The sequence below is a fragment of the Mauremys mutica genome, chromosome 8, assembly GCF_020497125.1.
Source record: "Mauremys mutica isolate MM-2020 ecotype Southern chromosome 8, ASM2049712v1, whole genome shotgun sequence".
NCBI lineage: Eukaryota > Metazoa > Chordata > Testudines > Geoemydidae > Mauremys > Mauremys mutica.
Genome location: NC_059079.1, coordinates 3,923,329 through 3,943,456, shown reverse-complemented (window position 1 = coordinate 3,943,456; position 20,128 = coordinate 3,923,329). Strand labels below are relative to the sequence as shown.

Sequence of the window (20,128 nt, the reverse complement as noted above, 5' to 3'; positions counted from 1 at the left end):
TTTTTAAAGTACTCGTTATAAACCACTCTGGCATTTTGTAAAGTATCACTGGATGCAGTCTGGCTAGTAGACGGTCCTATCCTCTCCTGTATTGATTATTCCTGCCTATCTTGCACCAGGAGGGATGGTGCAATCTGGGGAAGAAAAGTTGGAGCGGACAGCTGAAGTGGACTGAAAACACTTAAATCAATGCTTCAGAGAGGTTGCCCAAAAAAAGCATGGAGGAGCTCCTTCCCCCATAGAGGCTGAGCACACTTTTTTTAATAGGCCCTCCCCAGCTCCTCTTGGCTCCAGAAGTGAGGTGCTGAGTTTAAGACTCAGGCAGAGGTGAAAGTAAGCCGGTCCGGTCCGATATGGTGCCAGACCAGACCAGACCATCTTCCCCAGGCTGGCAATTTAAAGGGCCCAGGGCTCCCCGCAGCAGCTGGAGCCCAGGGCCCTTTAAAATCACCTTGGGAGCCTTGCTGCCGGTGCCCTGGGTAGCGGGGGCAGGGCTCCAGCAGTGATTTAAAGGTTCTGGGCCTCCTGCCACTGCAGGGAGCCCCGCCCCTTGCCACCCCAGGGCTCCGGCAGCAGGGCTCAGGTGGTGCTTTAAAGGGCCCGGGGCTCCCTGCAGCAGCCAGAGCCCCATGCCCTTTAAATCCCTACAGAAGCCCTGCTGCCGCAACCTCAAGACTCCAGCAGCAGGGCTCGGGCGGTGATTTAAAGGGCCAGGGGCTCCCCGCAACGGCCAGAGCCCTGGGCCCTTTAAATCAGCGCCCGAGCCCAGCTGCCAGATCCCCGGGGTAGCAGCGACAGGGCTCCGTCAGCGATTTAAAGGGCCTAGAGCTCTGCTGCGGTAGCGGTGGCCAGAGCCCCAGGCCCTTTAAATCGTCCCTGAGCCCCGGGACTTCCAGGTAGTGGTGATTTAAAGGGCCCAGGGCCCCCATCTCTTCCAGTTGAGGTCACGCCCCTGCTCAGGACTCCAGCATACCAGTAAGTCCTTTAACTTACTTTCAGCCCTGGACTCAGGGCTTGTCTCCACTTGAAATGGGAGGGGTTCTCCCACTGGCGTAGGTCATATACCTCCCTGAAAGACAGTAGCTAGATCGACTTGATCTAGCATGGTCTACCACAGGGGGTTAGGTGGTCAGCTTACACTATGTTGCTCAGTGGTGTGGATTTTTCACACCACTGACTGATGTAGCTGGATTGACCTACCTGTATAATGTAGACCAGGCCTCACACATAGATTCCCCCCATGTTGTGTTGCATCTAGGCTGATGAGCTCAAGTGACTTTTTGAAAACTATGACTAAGATTTTCAAAAGTAACTAGTGATTTTGGACACGTTTATTTTTGGGTGCCCAAATTGGGACACCTTAAAGGGGGGTCCCTGAAAAGCAACTGCAGAGCGAAAAAGGCTCCTTCTTACTCTTCAGGTTCCCTGTTTGCATTCTGAGCAATCATCTGTTGTAGTGAGAAAAGATTTCACTAAAATCTGGCCTGCAAAACTAGCATAGATCTGGGAGAGAAAATTCTACCTAACCTAGAAATAACTAGGATACATTAATATGCAGAACTCTGCAATGCCATTTTTACAGAGTCATTTTTCAGGGTAGAGCTGCAATTTACAATCCAGTTTACAATCACCGTTCCTTTTTCACCTTATCTGGCCCGACGCTCTCCTGGAAGGCTTCACCTATCTCTGCTTCATTGCTGTAAACTGTAGCACAGTCAACGTGACGATAACCTGCACCGAGAGCATACTTCACTGCCTCCTTCACCTGTAATCACAAACAAATACAGATTAACTCAGCATAACCACTGGGAAGGGAAGGTCTGGTTTATTTTGAAGAAAAAGCTATTGTAGATCCATAACGAGCATTGTTTGTTTTTTTAAAAGAACTAGAAGTGCCTCGATGCCAGAGCAGGACAAGCTGAGTACTCAAGGAGCCTTCCGCAGCCCTTGTGTTCGTCTGAGTACAAGGACTATGCCAGTACAAGGACTATGCTAGGCAAGCACTGTTAAGTACTCCAAAGGGAACAGGAAAGCATTGATCCTCCATGCAGGCATGTAGAGCTCGCTGGCCAAAGATGAGGTTACTCTCAAGGAATGGCACAGCTGCCATATTCTCCCTATGTGCCAAGAAGCTCTAGGAGCTCCTACTGGTATATTCCCAGCCACCTTACAGCTAGTGCCTGGAAGCACAATCCATGGAGAAAGAGTTAGGTTTTAAATTCCAAAATTACTAGCTTACAGGGCTTCCAAGATTATTAGAGTACAGGGTTTTGTTAAATTCCTCACACTGCATTTCTGAAATGTAAGGTTACTTTATTGGGATGTAATCTGCTCCAATGCACGTACCAGGAGCTCCTCTGGTTTTGTTCACTTCCTATGTTCTCCTCCACTCCACAACAATGAAAGCCACTCCACTAACAAAGTCTCCGCACTGAAGCACTCACCCCCCTGCAGGGCATGCCTTAGGAGTGTAGTAAGCCTAGAGACAAACTAGTAGAGTGCACTCTCCAGACTTCTCAGGCTGCTTTTGGGGAAGAAAAAATAAAAATTCAAACCCCGTTATTCGATAAGCAGCAAGAGACTGCTACAAATAATGATGGCCCGGGCCATGGGCAGAGAAGGTAAGGCCTATATAGAGTCATCTTTTCTCTTAGCTGCCCACTGGGGACCATTTGGCCAGTAGTTATATAGTCTCTTTTAGGATGATCTAGACCTAAACACTGAGTCTATTTTATCCGTGTGGGAAGAGTTAGCATCCTGAGCTAGCACAGGCTTTTGTGGCTGTGATATGCTTCCACCCATGGAAACAGAGGAGGTTAATCTCTTCCCACACTGTATTGTTATTTTGCAACCTGGTCTGTGCAGATGGTAAACTTTTCATGGCAGGGACTGTCTCTTGCAAGGCATTTGTATAGAGTCTAGCACATGGGGTCCTGATATCTGTTCAGTGCTCACTGGAAGGTCTACACAGCAGCTGGGAGGGTGCTTCCCAGTGCAGGTAAACAGACGCAGGCTAGTTCCACTTGAGCTAGCATGCTAAAAATAGCAGTGTGGTCACGGTGGCATTGGCTAGCCACCCAAGTACATACCCAGAGGGTCGGGCAGGATTGTACTCGGGTGACTGACCTGTGCTGCCAAGGCCACGCTGCTATTTTTAGCATCCTAGTTCAAGCAGAACTGGCCCATGTCTGGCTCCCCACACTGGGAAGCACTCTTGCACTTGCTGTGTAGACATACTCCCAGTGCTACCATAATACAAATAACAAAAATATTCTCATGTGGCATTCCTGTAAGAAGAGAAAAAACAGAATTTCCACAGGATTCAGAGACAGTTAAAGATGAAACAAATGATCTTTTAACTAATTTATCAAAGCACCTGCATTTTCCATTTCAAAGCCAGTGGAATAATTAATACTGAGGAAAGACAATAAAATGTTCTGGTTTACAAGATAGATTTAAAAGATAAATCAAGTATGGAGTAGATCTATTGGTTCCTGCTAGATTTTATTTCTTGTAGTTGTTGAAAGGAAAGGGGAAGCTACATGCAGGATATTTTGATGAGGTTCTTTGGTGTGCTAAGACAATATATGCATTGAAGAGCAAATTTCCCTTAGTCACTATGACCAAAAAAAAAAAAAAAAAAGTTTTTCCTTCTTCAACACAGACAGGATGTATAGGCTTTACTTTCACTATGACACATACTTTTCTGTTGAAATGGTTACTACAAACAGTGCCTGGGTTATGAAATCACTCAACATGTTAATGTTTTATGCAGTCCAATCACCCCCAAAGAGAACAGAACAATAATGACTTATTGATTATAGAAAGCCATGGAGCAGAAGCATCTGCTCCGAGAAGAAACTTAAACATGTTCCATAGTACAGCTCCAATCCATTCCCTCCCCATGGGCAATGGTGTCTATTAAGATGGAAGGATAACGAGCAGGAAGATAGATGTCTGTCAGTAATTGTTCAGGAGAATGAGGATACAGAGGGCTTGATTTTGAAAGCTCTCTGCAAAAGTGCCACTGACAGATATTCCAACTGCATGCAGTATCTTTGGAGACCATATTGCATTAAGCTTGCGTATAATCGTGGGCCATGGATTGTGTCCTACTCCATCTGCCAAGGTTACAACAGCTCCTCCAGGAACTAAAAACAACAGGGGAAGGAGGAGGTGATTAAGGCAAGTTAATGACAGTCTAAACAACCCCAGAGAGGTACCACCCCCGGGGAGGCTTTCATATACAGGTTCAAACTGGGTTTTCTTGGGATCAGACAAAGAGAGCCCTTTTGATATAATGAAGCTGAGCTTAAACTGACACAGGGCTTTCTTTCTGATCCTGCAAACAAGCAAAAGTTTTGTCCACGGGGCCCCAATCTTGCTGAAGGGTTGGAAAGACTTTGGCCTACGAGGATCCCATAAAACGGATGGGTAACCTCTAGTAAGCTTTTAGCCTGCATATGGGAACATTTATATGTTTTCTCTGTAATGCTTGTACCCTAAGAATAAATGTGTTTTGCTCTGTGAAGGCTGGTTGGAAACTGATATGTTTTTAGAACCCTGCAAATCTGCAGATATCTGCAGACCATGTCTGTGGATTGCGAATGGATATGGATCCAAATATTGTATCCGTGCAGGGCTCTCTCTATATTGTTATAGTCCCTGGAGAACGGTTAACCACAGGCACTGGACCAAGATCAGACCTCCTGGGGAAATCACAGTGAGGTGCAGGCCTGCAAGCCTAAATCCCTGGTCTAGAGGGAGAGAGATGTGGGTCTCTGCCCAAGAGAGGTGACACCTGGGAGCCTGAAACCTTAAAAGTGGATGCCCTTGAGGAAGAACCAGGAGGAAGGAATTGTCAAAGATGCAGTTAACACTGAAACTGTGACAGTCACATCCAAACCAGCACATGAACCCCACAGACAAAGTGATTTCTTAGGCAGTGCCTAAGGACAAAAAGCTCTGGACATGCCTTTACAAGACAGCTTAAACACGGGGGTGCCGTCTCCCACTTACATGTGCAAGTTAAATTTCCAATACTGGGAAACTCGGACTGATCATTTCACAAGACTTATAGATTTAGTCAAGATATTTGCATGCGTCTTTCCTGTCCTGAGAGCTACCAAAGTTTTCCAGTTTGAACTGTGAGAGTCACTGTTCCACACAAAGGCAAACATCCTAATCAGGTTTCCAGATCTGCTAAAGAGGTTCATTGAAAGAATCCGAGAGCAAAGATACTTCTAACTTGAAAACAAGGTTTGAGAATAAGAATAGTACTTAGTAGTAGTATTAATTCCTAGATGTTATACAGCTTTACAACTGTAAATCTCAAAGTGCTTTACCGACAAAGTAAGCAGCAGCACCCCCATTTTACAGGTGGGGAAAGTACAGTGCAGGAAGGTGAAGTGACTTGCCTGCTGTCATCCAGTAGGCCAGTCTGAGACCTGGGCTCTATTCCTGGCTCTGACAAGTCCTAGTCCAACAGTCTATCTATCTATTAGGCCACACTGCCTCCACAGAGTGCTTTATATTTTCAAAGCCCTGTACAAATATTAACAAACTAATCTGATTGAAAAACTGGTTAACAGGATTAGTTCTCATTTTGGCAGAGTAACAAGCATTCCAGGGAAACAGGTCTGACAGGAGTATTTAGAGGGTCAAATACCGTGTAACTATGGGCTGCCTGTTGCAGTAGAGGTAGCTATTTGCCCAAGGACCAAAACTGGACAACAAAATGGCAGATGAAATTCATTGTTGATAAATGCAAAGTAATGCACATTGGAACACATAATCCCAACTATACATATGAAATGATGGGGTCTAAATTAGCCGTTACCACTCAAAAATGAGATCTGAGTCACTGAGTGGATGTTTTCAGAGAACTATCCACAATGTGCAGCGGCAGTCAAAAAAGCTAACAGAATGTTGGGAAACATTAGGAAAGGGATAGATAATAAGTAGGGCCCTACCAAATTTATGACTGTGAAAAATGTGTCATGGATAGTGAAATTAGCCCTCCCCTGTGAAATCTAGCTATTGGGGTGGGGAGACGACTGGGGGGCCCCCAGCCAGCGGCTCCTACTGTTCCCTGTGCTCTAGCTGCTAGTCCCCAGGCTGGGGAGGGACAGAACTTACTCTTCCTGTGCGCAGCTACCCTCAGGGGGAGATCAGACCCACCTCTGGGTACCTCCCCTTGCTGCAGGAAGCAACAAAATGATTAGAGGTATGGAACAGCTTCCATATGAGGAGAGATTAATAAGACTGGGACTTTTCAGCTTGAGAAAAGAGACAACTAAGTGGGGAGATATGATAGGAGGTCTATAAAATCACGACTAGTGTGGAGAAAGTAAACAAGGAAGTGTTATTTATTCCTCCACATAACACAAGAACTAGGGGTCACCAAATGAAATTAATAGGTGGCAGGTTTAAAACAAACAAAAGGAAGTATTTCTTCACCCAATGCACAATCTGTGGAACTCTTTGCCAGAGGATGTTGTGAAGGCCAGGACTATAACAGGCTTGAAAAAAGAACTAGCAGGTTCATGGAGGATAGGTCTATCAATGGCTATTAGCCAGGATAGGCAGGGATGCAAAACCATGCTCTGAAATGTCCCCAGCTTCTGTTTGTCAAAAGCTGGTAATGGACAACAGTGGATAGATTACTTGATGATTACCTGTTCTGTTTATTCCCTCTGAAACATCTGTCATTGGCCACTGTCAGAAGACAGGATTCTGGCTAGATAGACCATTGATCTGACCCACTATGGCCGTTCTTACGTTCTCAAGGATCTCAAAAACCCATCCATACCACTAGGGAGATGAGTAAATATTATTAAACCCATTTTGCAACAGGTAAGCTAAGACAGAGCAGTTAAGTGATTTGCTCAAGGTCACATAGTAACTCAGTGGAAGACCTGGGAACAGAACTCAGGAGTCCAGACTTGTTACAGTATCCATTGTAATAATTGCAATTCACCAGTTCCATTCAGCCCACTGCAAGGTGAAATCTATGTAGTATTTATATATCCCCATCATAGTGGTAGCCAGGCATCTGCACTGCTCCAAGCCATCATGAAAGGGCTGTCCAATGTTTTCCTGTAATATCACACCACCGTGCAGCCACCCCATTGGTCCCATGCTCAGAAAGGAGATGACGGATTCTAGAGGAAGCTATGGCAGTCTCTCTGTATCCGGGGAGGGTTGCTGCAATCCAGAAGTTCGAGTTTACTCACAGATGGGAAATGGAGGGAGAAATTGACTGTGAACACCACATGATTGTCAGATGCAGGCTTCTGGACACACTGCATTACTACATCAGAGCTCCTTCATTTGTTGCAGATGAGGAAACTAAGGTTACCTGTTCACCAGAATACAAGACCCGTGGCTGATTCGGGCTCAGGCTTCAAAATTGTCACGTAGACGTTCATGTTAGGGCTGGAGCCTGGGCTCTGGGATCCTCCCCCTTCATGAGGTCCCGGAGCTCGGGCTCCAGCCCAAGCCTGAACATCTATACACCAGCTTTATAGCCCTGCAGCCCAAGCCCTGGTGTTTAATTGCTGTGTAGACGTACCCTAAGAGCTCCAACTAGGGGTGGCAACATAGAACATCTCAAAAGAACAAAGATTTGTCTCCTATCCATACATGGATTTAATTCAAATCCTTCCCCCTTCTGCCACAGTTAACACACACTTTAACTGGGAGGAACTGCTTGTTTGGGTGACTAGAATTTCCAGTTGCGGGTTGGTCTGTTCTTTTGCTGGGACAGAATGCTGCTGGTTGAAAGCTTTGCCTAGCTCAAAGCTAAGGAAACAATTTAAAAATCAATTTTAAGTGGCTATCATTTCTGCAAAGAAGTCTTTCCTCCAGGAGCCTCAAGATTTTGCTGACCCCTTTCATTCTGGGATCCATTCTCCCTACCAAGCCTCATCCACTGTCAGTTGTCTGCCAGTGCAGTGTGCCCTTCTGACATCTGTGATGGAAAAGAGAGACCTCTTCTAATACTATCCTGGACAAATATATCAAATATGCACACATCCAGACTTCATCAACACCTGCAGCAGCATTCAGAACTGTATGCCAAAGGAAAAAAAAGACTACAGTGAGGTAGGAAATGGTTAATGCTACCCAGGCATTCATATTAAAATCCATGCTATTCAGGTTCTTAGTGATAGATGCTACTGGGTGAACAGACTTATCTTTGATCTCATTCCTGTTGTCATTTCATAAGACACTACTGTGTTGTGCTCCCTTCCGCTCAAATATCTCTTCATCTTGTTCCTAAGGTAACATCACAAAACACCAAATTCTCCACCAATGTTTGGCTGTGTAGGTAAGAGAAGCAACACGTTTTGCATTTTTAAACAAAGAATTTAAAAACCAGACTGAAAAATAGTAAACAAGCTCAGGAAAAGCTAAGAACTATATATTACAGCTTCACTACGGAGATGCTGCGGCACTTTCATTTGTACAACTAAGATGTAGCTATGAAAAACCACACGGCTGGTACAGGGACAGCGTGCGATGAATAGGAATGAAAGGACTAGAAAGAGCTGGGATCACAAGAAATCTGTACTTGAAACGTACTGAAAGGTTTAATAGGATGGTGTTACTTTGGGTAAAGCACCACCAGATAAAGTTTACAATCCAAAAATAATCCTAGTTTCTTTAGAGAGAGACAGCCAAGATTGGGATGCCCACATTTTCAAAGTACTTTGCTAAATTTCTTATATCTGTCATGGGATGAGTAGAGTCTAGTGGTTAGATCATAAAATAGGAAGTCAGGAAAACAGAGTTTGATTCACAGCTTTGCAATGGAGATGTTATGTGGCCATGAGGAAGTCTCTATGCTGTCACTTTATCAGTCTGTAAAATGACTAAAATGCTACTGGACTGGACAAGACTGCTATAAAGCAGTTTGAGCTCTTCAGATGAAGAGATATTGTATAAGTAACAGGGGTGGACTGTCCCTTTAAGGGTAGTGGGGCTTCGGGGGGGTGAGAGACAACCCTGTTCTGTAGCATGGCTCTTTTAAGGTTTTGGAGGTTTGATGTACTAGGAAAATGGCAGAGGCAGATATGGGGAGAGAGGAAGCAGTCCTGGGGAAATAGTTTCTGTCTGAGGAAAACCTGTTCTACTATTCCCCTATGAGCCTGGGACCAGAAGCCTTACAGAGAGGGCAGGGCAAGGCTCCTCTCTCTCCTAACCAACTAGGACCTGCTCTGGGAAAGAGGGTTGTACATATTCTGCTTAGGGTGACCAGATGTCCCAATTTTATAGGGACAGTCCCAATATTTGGGGCTTTTTCTTATATAGGCGCCTATTACCCTCCACCCTGTCCCGATTTTTTACACTTGTTGTCTGGTCACCCTAATTCCGTTTCTTCTATCAGAACAGGGAGACATGGGAGAAGCCTTTTGCATCCCTGAGATTGGAGTTAAGAAATCTAAAAGGGAGCTCTATTACGACAGCTGAACCGATGGGAATAAATGTTAGCATTAAACTGGATAACGGATGTACGGCCTACCACAGCTGTATTCTTTTCATCTTCATTATCAGATACAGTGGCAACTAAAAGGGACACCTCAGAAAGCAGGAGCGATTCTAAAGGAAATATTGTTTTTGGCAACAGAAATAGAATGCTTAGATGTACCCTAGCATGGATCCCAACAAATGGTGGGAAGCCTGGCAATGAAACGGCAGATAAGGAAGCAAAAAAGGTTTTAAAACATGGAGAAATTGATATAAAGATTCCTGTGGGGAGGGTAGTTTCAGGGCTTCAGCCCCATTCCTGCTGAAGCTCTGAGCTGCAGCAGACATGTCCTGTGGGGCTGAAGCCCCAAGAGCCCTCCCCACTGGGCAGAAGCCAGAGGCAACGCGGGGGGGGATGTGATGGTGCGTGTCCTTTTGCCAGGGTTTACTGGCCCTGCTCAGTCACATGGTGCCACCAGGTCCTCTCCCTGCACTGCTGGAGCCTGCAAGCTGGGTGCTCCAGTGGCAAACAGCTGGGAGCTGCAGGGAGAGCCACTGCTTTTGCTGCTGCCTCTCCCCATGGAGCTAAAGCAGCGGCCCCTCCCTGCAGCCCTCAGCTGTTTGCTGCTGCCTCTCCACCAAGAGCTAACACCTGGGAGCTGCAGGGAGGGGCTACCTAGGGCAAGGGGGGGGGGTGTGCCGGGGGGGCATGACTCCAGCTGTTGGGGGAGTGAACCTTTACATTGTGCCCCCCTCCCTCAGCAGACACCAGTCGCCTCTGGCAGAAGCCACTAGCCTCACCACCCCACAGCAGGGCAGAGGCCCTGAGCTCCCCACCCCCACAGTCTGGTAGGCAGAGAATGGGGAGGGTCTGGGGGGGCTCTGCGAGCCGCACTTTAACTGTAAAAGAGCCGCATGTGGCTCATGAGCCACAGTTTGACCACCCCGGTCTACAAGTGCTTACATGCATGGGGGGACAGAAACCTGACAGAGGGCTCTTCAATTCAGCAGGCAAATGTCTGACAAAATCCAATGGCTGGAAGTTGAAGCTAAACAAATTCAGACTAGAAATAAGGCACATTTTGAACAGTGAGGGTAATTAACTATTGGAACAACTTGCCAAAGGCTGTGGATTTTTCACCACTGGAAACTTTTTAGCCATTTCACAGGTGTGGAACTCAGGGCAGAAAGTTAGTGGTTTGCCTAAACTCACAAAGGGAGTCTGTAGCAGTACATGGAATTGATGCCAGATCTCCTGAGTATTGTACCTCAGCCAATAACCACCCTTCTTCTCTAACCCCCAGTTCAGCAGACTCTTAAAGCACATGCAGAAGTTCCACTGAAATTACAAACAACTTTTGTACATTGACATCAATGTGAATTAATCTAATTCGGGAGGGAGTGCCAAATTGTGACCTCATGCCCCAGTTCTGCAACCATGTTCATACCTGCTTCGCACACACGCAAGTAGTTCCAGTTGCATAAAGTTAAGCACATACATATGTCAAAGATTGGGGCCTAAAAATCTACATATACATTGTGTGACTGAAGTACTCATGAAAGACCTTCAAATCAAAGTGCTTCATGTGCGCATAAGGCACAAATACAGATTGAAATCATAGCACTAGTTTATAGCAAGTGCAAGCCTTACCTGGCCGGGTTCACTTTTCCAGGTGCCTAGTCCTATAAGAGGCATCTTCTGCCCAGTGTGGAGCACAACAAAGTCACACGTAGAAGACATTTTTACCTAAAGCAAAAGTTATTTTTTCATTATAATTACAAAGTTGCAATAACTTACGTTTTCTACGCAAAAAAGAAAACACAGAAGTCCTAATTCTGATCTCACGTTGCACCAGTGTACGTCTCCATCCCACCTATTCTCTACATATGGCACATGTATAAATTGATTAATTTAACAGTAATAAGTCGCCAGGACCAGATGGCGTTTACCCAAAAGTTCTGAAGGAACTCAAATGTAAAATTGCAGAATTACTGACTATGGTATGTAACCTACCATTTAAATCAGCTTCTGTACCAGATGACTGGAGGATAGCTAATGTGACACCAATTTTAAAAAGGCTCCAAAGGTGATCCTGGCAATTATAGGCCAGTTAGCCTAACATCAGTACCACCAGCCAAATTGGCTGAAACTATAGTGAAGAACAGAATTATCAGACACATAGATTAACATGATTTGTTGGAGGGGAAGAGTCAACATGGCTTTTGTAAAGGGAAATCTTACCTCCCCAATCTATTAGAATTCTTTGCGGGGGGGGGGCGGGGGGGGTCAAACATGTGGACAAAGGTGATCCATTGGATATAGTGTATTTGGACTTTCAGAAAATCTTTGACAAGCTCCCTCACCAAAGACTCTTAAGCAAAGTAAGCAGTCATGGAATAAGAGGGAAGGTCCTCTCATGGATCAGTAACTGGTTACAAGACAGGAAACAAAGGGTAGAAATAAATTATCAGTTTTCAGAACAGAGAGAGATAAATAGTGGTGTTCCCCAAAGGTCTGTACTGAGACCAGTGTTGTTCAACACATTCATAAATGATCTGGAAAAAGGGGTAAACAAGTGAGGTGGCAAAATTTACAGATGATACAAAATTACTCAAGATAGTTAAGTCCAAAGCAGACTACAAAGAGTTACACAGGGATCTCACAGGGATATATTAGCATTGAAAAAAAGTACAGAGAAGGGCCACAAAAATTATCAGGGGTATGGAACAGCTTCCATACGAGGAGATATTTAAAAGACGGGGACTTTTCAGCTTGGAAAAGAGACGACCAAGGGGGGATATGGTAGAGGTCTATAAAATCATGACTGGTGCAGAGAAAGTGAATAGGGAAGTGTTATTAACTCCTTCACTTAACACAAGAATCAGGGGTCACCCAATGAAACTAATAGGTTGCAAGTTTAAAACAAAGAAAAGGAAGTACTTCTTCACACAATGCACAGTCAACCTGTGGAACTCATTGCCACAGAAAGTTGTGAAGGCCAAAACTGTTAATCAATGGCTATTAGCCAAGATGGTGAGGGATGCAACCCCACACTCTGGGTTTCCCTTGTCTCTGACTGCCAGAAGCTGGGAGTGGACAACAGGGGATGGATCACCCGCTGACTACCTGTTCTGTTCATTCCCTCTGAAGCACCTTGGCACTGGCCACTGTTGGAAGACAGGATACTGAGCTAGATGGACCCTTGGTCTGACCCAGTATGGCTGTTCTTATAATAGCTGAGTCTCCTGTAAACTGTAATTCTTAGTTCTACTTTTTGGTTGCTGGATTTAATGCATGGGTGCTGGTAGTGGTGGTGGCCTGCGATCTACAGGAGGTCAGACTAGATGATCTAGTGGTCCCTTCTGGCCTTAAACTCTATGCTTATAACAGTGTAAATCATGAATAACACCAATGAGTCCAGTGTAGGTATACTCACATAAAGCAGATCAAAAAATCTTTCCCAAAGGGTCTAGGGAAAATAAAGTATTATCCTTTCCCTGTTGTTGTCCTCTCTCCTCGATGTGATTTACATCTGTTGGGCAGCTGTAGAGCTGCAAAAATTATATAACTTAAGAACTATAGTGGTCTAAGTCAAAAGATTTATTCTCTATTGCACTATATTCTTCAGGGAGACCACCACCTTTGGCAATGAATATCTCAGCACACATAAGATTAATCTCCTGGCTATTATATATCTGGATGTAAATGTACATTACAGGTCTCATCCTGAAAACCCTTTCTCACACAAATAATCCCAAGGAACTCAGTGGGACTACTCACATGAGTAAAGGCTTACAGGACTGGGTCCATAATTTATAAAGCTAATATACTGCTTTAAAAAACATGAATTCAGCCCATCCAACAAATGGTTCCTGTCTCTCACACTCCAGACAAGCAGAGGCCTAACAACATTGCATGCAGACTAACTGGGGGATGTTTTCTATGACCTCCTAAATGATGAAAGGCCCAATCCTGCAAGTTGCTAAAAGTACTTAACTCCCATGTCAGGGAAGTAAAGGACAGCAAGGAAACAATGTGTATTGTGCTGTATGTTGATACAGACAGAAAAATGCACTACCACTACACAGGCAAGAAGGGATTTACTGTCCTATAAAGGAGGATTTTACTGGAAAAGATTTATCCCCCTCTCCCCACGGGAGGACTTTTCTTATTACATCAGTGTTTATAGCAGTGTACAGTTTTGGCCATACATTTGCTCATGGTGTATTTTTAAACAGAAGCCCTCAAATGGAAAAATATATTGTATTTGCCACTTTCATGCATTAAAAAGAAAAAACTGAATGCACATCTTTAAGCTCCAGCACATCATGTTTCAGATTTCCTAGGGTGTCGGAGTACACAATGCAGCAACCTGGAGCCACCTATACCAAGTACAAGCTCAGGTGACGAGAGATTCCATAACATCCCAGAAATTAGTAGTAAGAATAGTAAGGGTAGAAGGAAACTAGAGAATCATTTTTCAAGCTTAAATACAGAGTGCTTCCGCAGGGTTTATGCCAAATCCTACAGCAGCAAAAAATATGGCGTTTCACCTATTCAGAAGATGAAGTTATGCACCCAAGGAGCTTGTAGTTCTACTGCTTTAACAGCTTGCCACCAACTGGTCCAGGTGCATACCTGCTGCATTTGGGGAGGGGTAATTATCTTGTCCAAATTACCTACTCCAGGCTGTGGTTTGGGGACCAGAACAGACACAAGGAGGCCCACCCACATCATGCCTTCCCTTCTCCCCTTTGTGCACCTTGGGAGGAAAACTTTGGGGTCATAGGGTGTTAAGAGTAAGTGTGTGCAGGAGAGAGAGAGATGAAGAAATCTGGGCAGGATGCAGACTGTGCAAACCCAGTTAGATGCATAATTAATCCCATCATTCTATCCAAAGCAGAGAGTACAATTTTGAAGGCACATACAATATTGATAACCAAACTGAGTTCAATGGAGGTATTCCCAATTTTCACCAGCATGACAGCAGAACCATATCTTGTTATCCAAACTTATTCAGTAAGGTGTCCCACAGACCCAGTGCTGAAACTTTTAGGTTCCAATTTACCATTGCCCTGCAACTTGTACCAGCTGTTGCTATTTGCACCCATGCAGAGCAAGCATAAAATTCTACCACATCAGACTGGTAGTGTTTTACACCTCCTTTGCTGCGGAGACGGGCGACAGGGAGGAGACTCTTCAGAAATATGGAATCTAGAAAAACTCATCTCAATGGACAGAGCAAGACAATGAGGAGTTTTACAAGTTAGGCAGGCAGAGCTATGAATTTTTAATAACTATGCAACATAGGACAATGTAAAACAATACGTAAACTGGAGTTAAAACCCAGCAGTTCCTTAACACACTTCTGTTATTTTATTATTACAAATATATTTTTCTTTCACCTGTTCTTTCTATACAATTTTTGTAGTGACCAATGAAAAGGACACAGTTCCTTAAAATTCAAGAAAGAGTGGCCCACCCCACCAAAAGCTGAATTGTAACATGCTCTATTGGAAATAAAAGTTTGGTGATTAGATACAACACCGTGCATCTGTACTTTACATGCACGACCTATTAGTGTCAGTGTAGACAGGGCCAGAGGCCCAATTTAGCACAGCTTCATATAGAAGTAGTAGTCTTCTGTTGCTGGAGAAAGAGGAACAATTGTGCAAGATGTGTTTTTGATTTAGGAGAGACAGAGATTTTAGGATTATCTTTCATGCTGTACACTATAGCATCCAAGCACTTCTGAGGGTATACGTTTGGCATAGCAAAATTCCTAGTGGACTTTGTGGAGTCTTTCTGCTCTTCTACAATTTCTGGTTATAGGAAACTTTGATTTTGGGGCAGGGAAAGGAGGCACATAAATAGCATGTTGCTGATGGTGGAAATTTTGTATCAAAGAGGAAGGTCTTGGAACATGTCCTAATGGTTGTTCTTATGGTTGAACAGTTAAAGGAAATCATGTTTCAGGATGCATTCCAAAGCCTGCTAACTTCCTCAACTTTTGTTGGGATCAGCTATTTAGCTTGGTTTCACAGTGCTGCTTCCTGAATTAAGTTCTACCCACACTAGAGAGACAAGCTCAGTCACCAAAAGAGGTTGGTCCAATAAAAGATATTACCTCACCCACCTTGTCTCTCTAATATCCCGGGACTGACACAGCTTCAACAATACTGCATTATACCCACACTTGATAATCTACTTGTAAAGATCCATGAACAGTGAGCTAAGAGGTAAAAACATTATCTAAAAGTTGTATCAGCTCAAGACTCATCTACATGGGGAAATTCAACTGTGGCTATTCTGCAATAGCTGTTCCAGTTAGTTTCCCTACGTAGAACCCTTCGTGTTGGGACAGGGGCACTGATGAAGGAACGTATGTTTTGCTAGGTCCTGCTCCTTGGACTTTGTCTTTATTTCTCTACAGCTCAGAGTAAATGGGAACTGAATGGCAGAACTTGGTTTTAATCACCTAAATACATAAAAAAAAAGACAGGTCTATTTACACCCAAGTATAATTACAGTTGTGTGTAATTTTAACAGTGTTGGCAGGCAGCATAAGTAACATGCTAGTTGAGCTGTATTTTAATAAATACAATTCACATTCACCCTGAACTCAGAACTTTAACCCAGAGGGCAAGGTATGCATACCTAATCAGTAACTGTTGATAGCACACAAGTACAAAATTATCCTACTCCACATAAATACAGTTTTATATTAACACTGCATGGTGCAGAGGTGGCAGAACTAGAAAGTCTGGAAGTGGGGGAAAGGCATAAGCTAAAGTCTAATATTTTTCTGTCCCGATGTCTCCCTTCACATTATTTGCTTTGAAGTCAGGATCATTTGTAAAGAAACGCATAAAGAGGTTCAGCAGCCTGCAGTTATTTTTGCAATAAAAACGTGGGCCCGTTTTTGTAGCAGTGAAGCCAAAAATGAAAGAGACAGAGTCTGTCAATAAGTTAATATATAATTAAGCAATCACGGTTAAACCTGGGTATGAAAACCACGGTTCATTTCTCTGTGCATGTGTGTGGGGCCGGGGGGAAGAAAACCTGAACTCAATGGTGTGAGAGTCAAAGATGATGTGAAAGTAACATGAATAGCTTTGGGTGGGGGGGGGTCTATAATGACTAATAGCGAGAGATGTCAATTACACGAATTTATCAGCCCTCCCTTTAAATCTCACTCCTTCTTGGGGCCGGCGGGAAGTGCACTAACCTGATTACAAACACCAATCAAAGGTGCCATCGTTTTGTAGCACTCGGTCACTCTTGCTCCACAGCTCAGAGGTTAGCGCTCCAGTTTTTCCATTACTCTCGTTTAAACTCTACAATAATCTCTCTGAACCAAGTTTAACCTCAGGTACCCACATGCACAAACCAGGCAGCACAAATGCATCCCTCTCCCCTTCCTTTTATAGGCTCAGTGAAGCGCTCATCCCACCAACTTCAGCGACAAAAGCTAATGGAAATGGGACATTTTAGTCCAAGACAGCCACCGCTTTTGCAAATCGCCCCCCTCCCCGGGGGAATACACAGACCAGTCTGATGCAAATCGGGTTAAATAGAAACGGGAATTAAAACAGCTTTAGGAAATCACATCGGGAAACTCACCGTACACCCGTTACTCTCCCTTCGCTATTCCTAACGAGAGTTCAAAATACAAAAACTCTACACTTCCGTTTCCGGGTTTGATCTTTAACCCCACAGTCAGAGCCAGCAGATTTCCCCTTCCACGTGGGGCTGAAGAATGCAGATGTGCTATCGTATTTCCTCTGCTTTGCAAAGTCCTTAGTGCAGCACAACTTCCACGGCAGCCTTTGCAAGCTTGCTGAGGGTGTTGTATGGAGAAGGTGGCACTGAAATTGACAAAGGAAGAGCCTCTAAGTGGCAATATCCTGCCAGGATTTATTCTCTTTTGAAAGGAAGATTCCCATTATTCTGGAGTTAAAATTAAAGTAGCTTTTCTCTTGCCACCGCGGGTTTTGCATGTAGAATTTTGTGAGGGAGGATTTTGCATTTAAAGCTATTCTCTCTTGTAAAGGAGGAGTTTGGTTTTTTAAATTTCTTCCTCTGCGAATGGAAAAATTGTCAGTGTTTCCTCCTCCTCACTGTTTGAAATGTCCCTCACTCAAACTGTCACAGTTTGAGACACAGCTTTTGGTCCCATCCTCCAAACTCTTTCCCAGCTAAGTAGTTCATTGGAGTAAGTGGAGTTACAAACCTGAGTAAAGGTTGGTAGGATCTGCTCCCCTATGACAAACAACCAGGGAAATCACTATTTGATCACAGTAGGGTTAAAAAGAGAATACACACACATCCATGGAGAAATGGTATAGTGGACTGGCCTCCTGGATGGCCTTTGGATCATTTAGTCTTAGTTAATTTAATTATGCTGTTTGTTAATAATTTATACAGAGAGCCTCTTGTCTTTTGCTGTTTCTTTGTCTCTGCCTTACACTTCATAGTGGTACATTTCAACAGCTTGGATTTTCAAATTCATAGAAAAAGTTTAAAATGATCTTAACAGGATAACAAACTGCTCCAATCTATTTAAAAGGAGGGTTGTTTTTTTTTAATGAAGATGAACCATAGATTTCTCTAAGGGGAAACATTGTTCAAGCATGTATTTTCCAGAAAAGTCTTTGTTTTTTCCCTCAACATCTTGTCCTTCTCTTTTGGGAGATATTTCCCCTCCCCCCCAAAAAGTCTCTGACACTATTTAAATCCATAGTTTTGAATATTACCATTCCACAGAAAATCCAATGTCAGGTTTTTTCACCCCTTTTCCTGCTCTAATGTTTGCATTAGAAGGTGCAACAAGAGGAGGACGTGTACTGGGACAACAGACAGCTTTTATTCAAACACACTCATCCTCAAATATGTGTTTCCTTATTTAAGCAAGTAGGTTTAAATCAAGGTTAACCTGGGTACGAATATATAGATTAATACTGAGTAGATATGATCCTGCTCTCACTCCAGTCAATGGCAAAACTTTAATTGATTGCAGTGGGAGCAGGATCTGTCCCTGTGAGTGTGGAATATTCCTATGTTTGTTGTACTTGTCTAACTAAAAATGGCCATGACTGAGGAAAATCACATTCAGCTGTGACTTTGTACTCCAGGTTTCCATTTTTACAACCACCTTGGAAAGCTTGAGGAAGTAAGGTAGAGTTAGAATGGAAATACAGAGTGATAGCTGCAACATGGACTTTGGTGTAGGTGTTATTGTCTACCAAAATGCCATTCTGCTACAGTCTCTTTCATCTTTGCTGTACTCAGTTGGTTCAAACCCGGAAGGATCAGGGATATAGGAAAATCACCTTTGGCCACTCACACAATCACACTTCTCCATGGTGCATCCTGTCACTACCAAACAGAATAAAGGAGCAAAAAAAGGAAAGAGTAAAGTGCAAGAAGAGAAGGTAATGAAAGTTCCTGTCCTTCTAGAAACTGTCTATTAATAGTCACTGCCAAGAACATGACAAAGTTAAGGGGGCAGAGGCTGCTTAAATAATGTGGCCTTAAGTATGAAAACTGCAACAAATATATAATACCAGCTAGCTCTTATATAGCACTTTCCATCAGAAGATTTCAAAGCACTTGACAAAGGAGGTGAGCATCATTATCCCCATTTTAAAGATAGGGGACTCAGGCACAGGGAGGTGAAGTGATTTGCCCAAGGTTATCCAGCAAGCCAGTGGCTGAGTTGGGACTAGAACCCAGGTCTCCTGAGGCCTAGTCCACTGAAGTAAATGCCCAGTAACTAAATAGGGAGTAGACAAGAGAATGGAAGAAAATATATTAAAATTTGTGTAAAAAAAAGGGAGGTAATGATCCATTCAGACAGACATAACATTTGCCAGTTGCAAAACAGGAAAAGGGGCACTAGACATTCTGATCTAACTTAAAAATCAAACATCTATCATTTTGAGCTAAAGCAGAAAAAAGTACAAATAAGCGTATATTATGTGATTGCCCAGACTGAATTTCAGAGCTCAGTTTCTCAAAAAGCTTAAAAAGGTAATATTACTAGACCTAACTGATTCTGAAGCCCATCAATGGTAGCTAAATGCCTATTAGATTGAGACTATGACAACATATGATGATTTTTTTTCACCTTTGTTACCTTAACATCTCTACAGGTAGGCTGGGAGTTTTCTCTTATTAATCCAGTAATGGTACATTGTTGTGTGCAACTGTGCTGCTGACCATACCAGCTATATATTCCAGACATGCTCCTGCTTGCAGTAGAAAGGAAATATTGGCCTTGGGCTGGGGGCAGGGATAGCTCAGTGGTTTGAGCATTGGCCTGCTAAACCCAGGGTTGTGAGTTTAAAACTTGAGGGCCATTTAGGGATTTGGTGATTGAGTTGGGGACTGGTTCTGCTTTGAGCAGGGGGTTGGACTAGATGACCTCCTGAGGTCCCTTCCAACCCCTGATATTCTATGACCTTCTGAGACTTGTAGGGAGAAGAGGATGTACAGGCACAGCTCTGAGCCAGCCACAAAAATGTTGCCATCTAGAAGTAGATTGCTGAGGCAGGGGGATACAGGAGAAAGGGCATGACAGTGGCCAGCAGCAGCGCAATGTGAAAGCCGAGGAACAGTATGCATTCTGGTATGCCAGGGAGGCCAACAATCAAT

At 43.8% G+C, this 20,128-nt stretch overlaps 1 protein-coding gene across 4 annotated transcripts in view; it reads right to left on the bottom strand.

The window, feature by feature from the left end:
• The window catches only part of AKR1A1 (aldo-keto reductase family 1 member A1), a 39,111-nt gene that overhangs the window by 12,115 nt on the left and 6,868 nt on the right, over nucleotides 1-20,128 (bottom strand). The window contains exons 2-5 of one of the 4 annotated variants that reach the window (XM_045026954.1): nucleotides 17,096-17,340; nucleotides 12,909-13,023; nucleotides 11,123-11,218; nucleotides 1,646-1,765 (exon numbers count right to left, since the gene is read on the bottom strand). In XM_045026954.1, the coding sequence (XP_044882889.1) occupies nucleotides 1,646-1,765; nucleotides 11,123-11,212 (210 nt within the window). In that variant the 5' untranslated portion in view covers nucleotides 11,213-11,218; nucleotides 12,909-13,023; nucleotides 17,096-17,340. Of the gene's footprint in view, nucleotides 1-1,645; nucleotides 1,766-11,122; nucleotides 11,219-12,908; nucleotides 13,024-16,700; nucleotides 16,829-17,095; nucleotides 17,341-20,128 lie in introns of those variants that run through there. The other 3 variants (XM_045026953.1, XM_045026952.1, XM_045026949.1) reach the window with 3 other exon arrangements.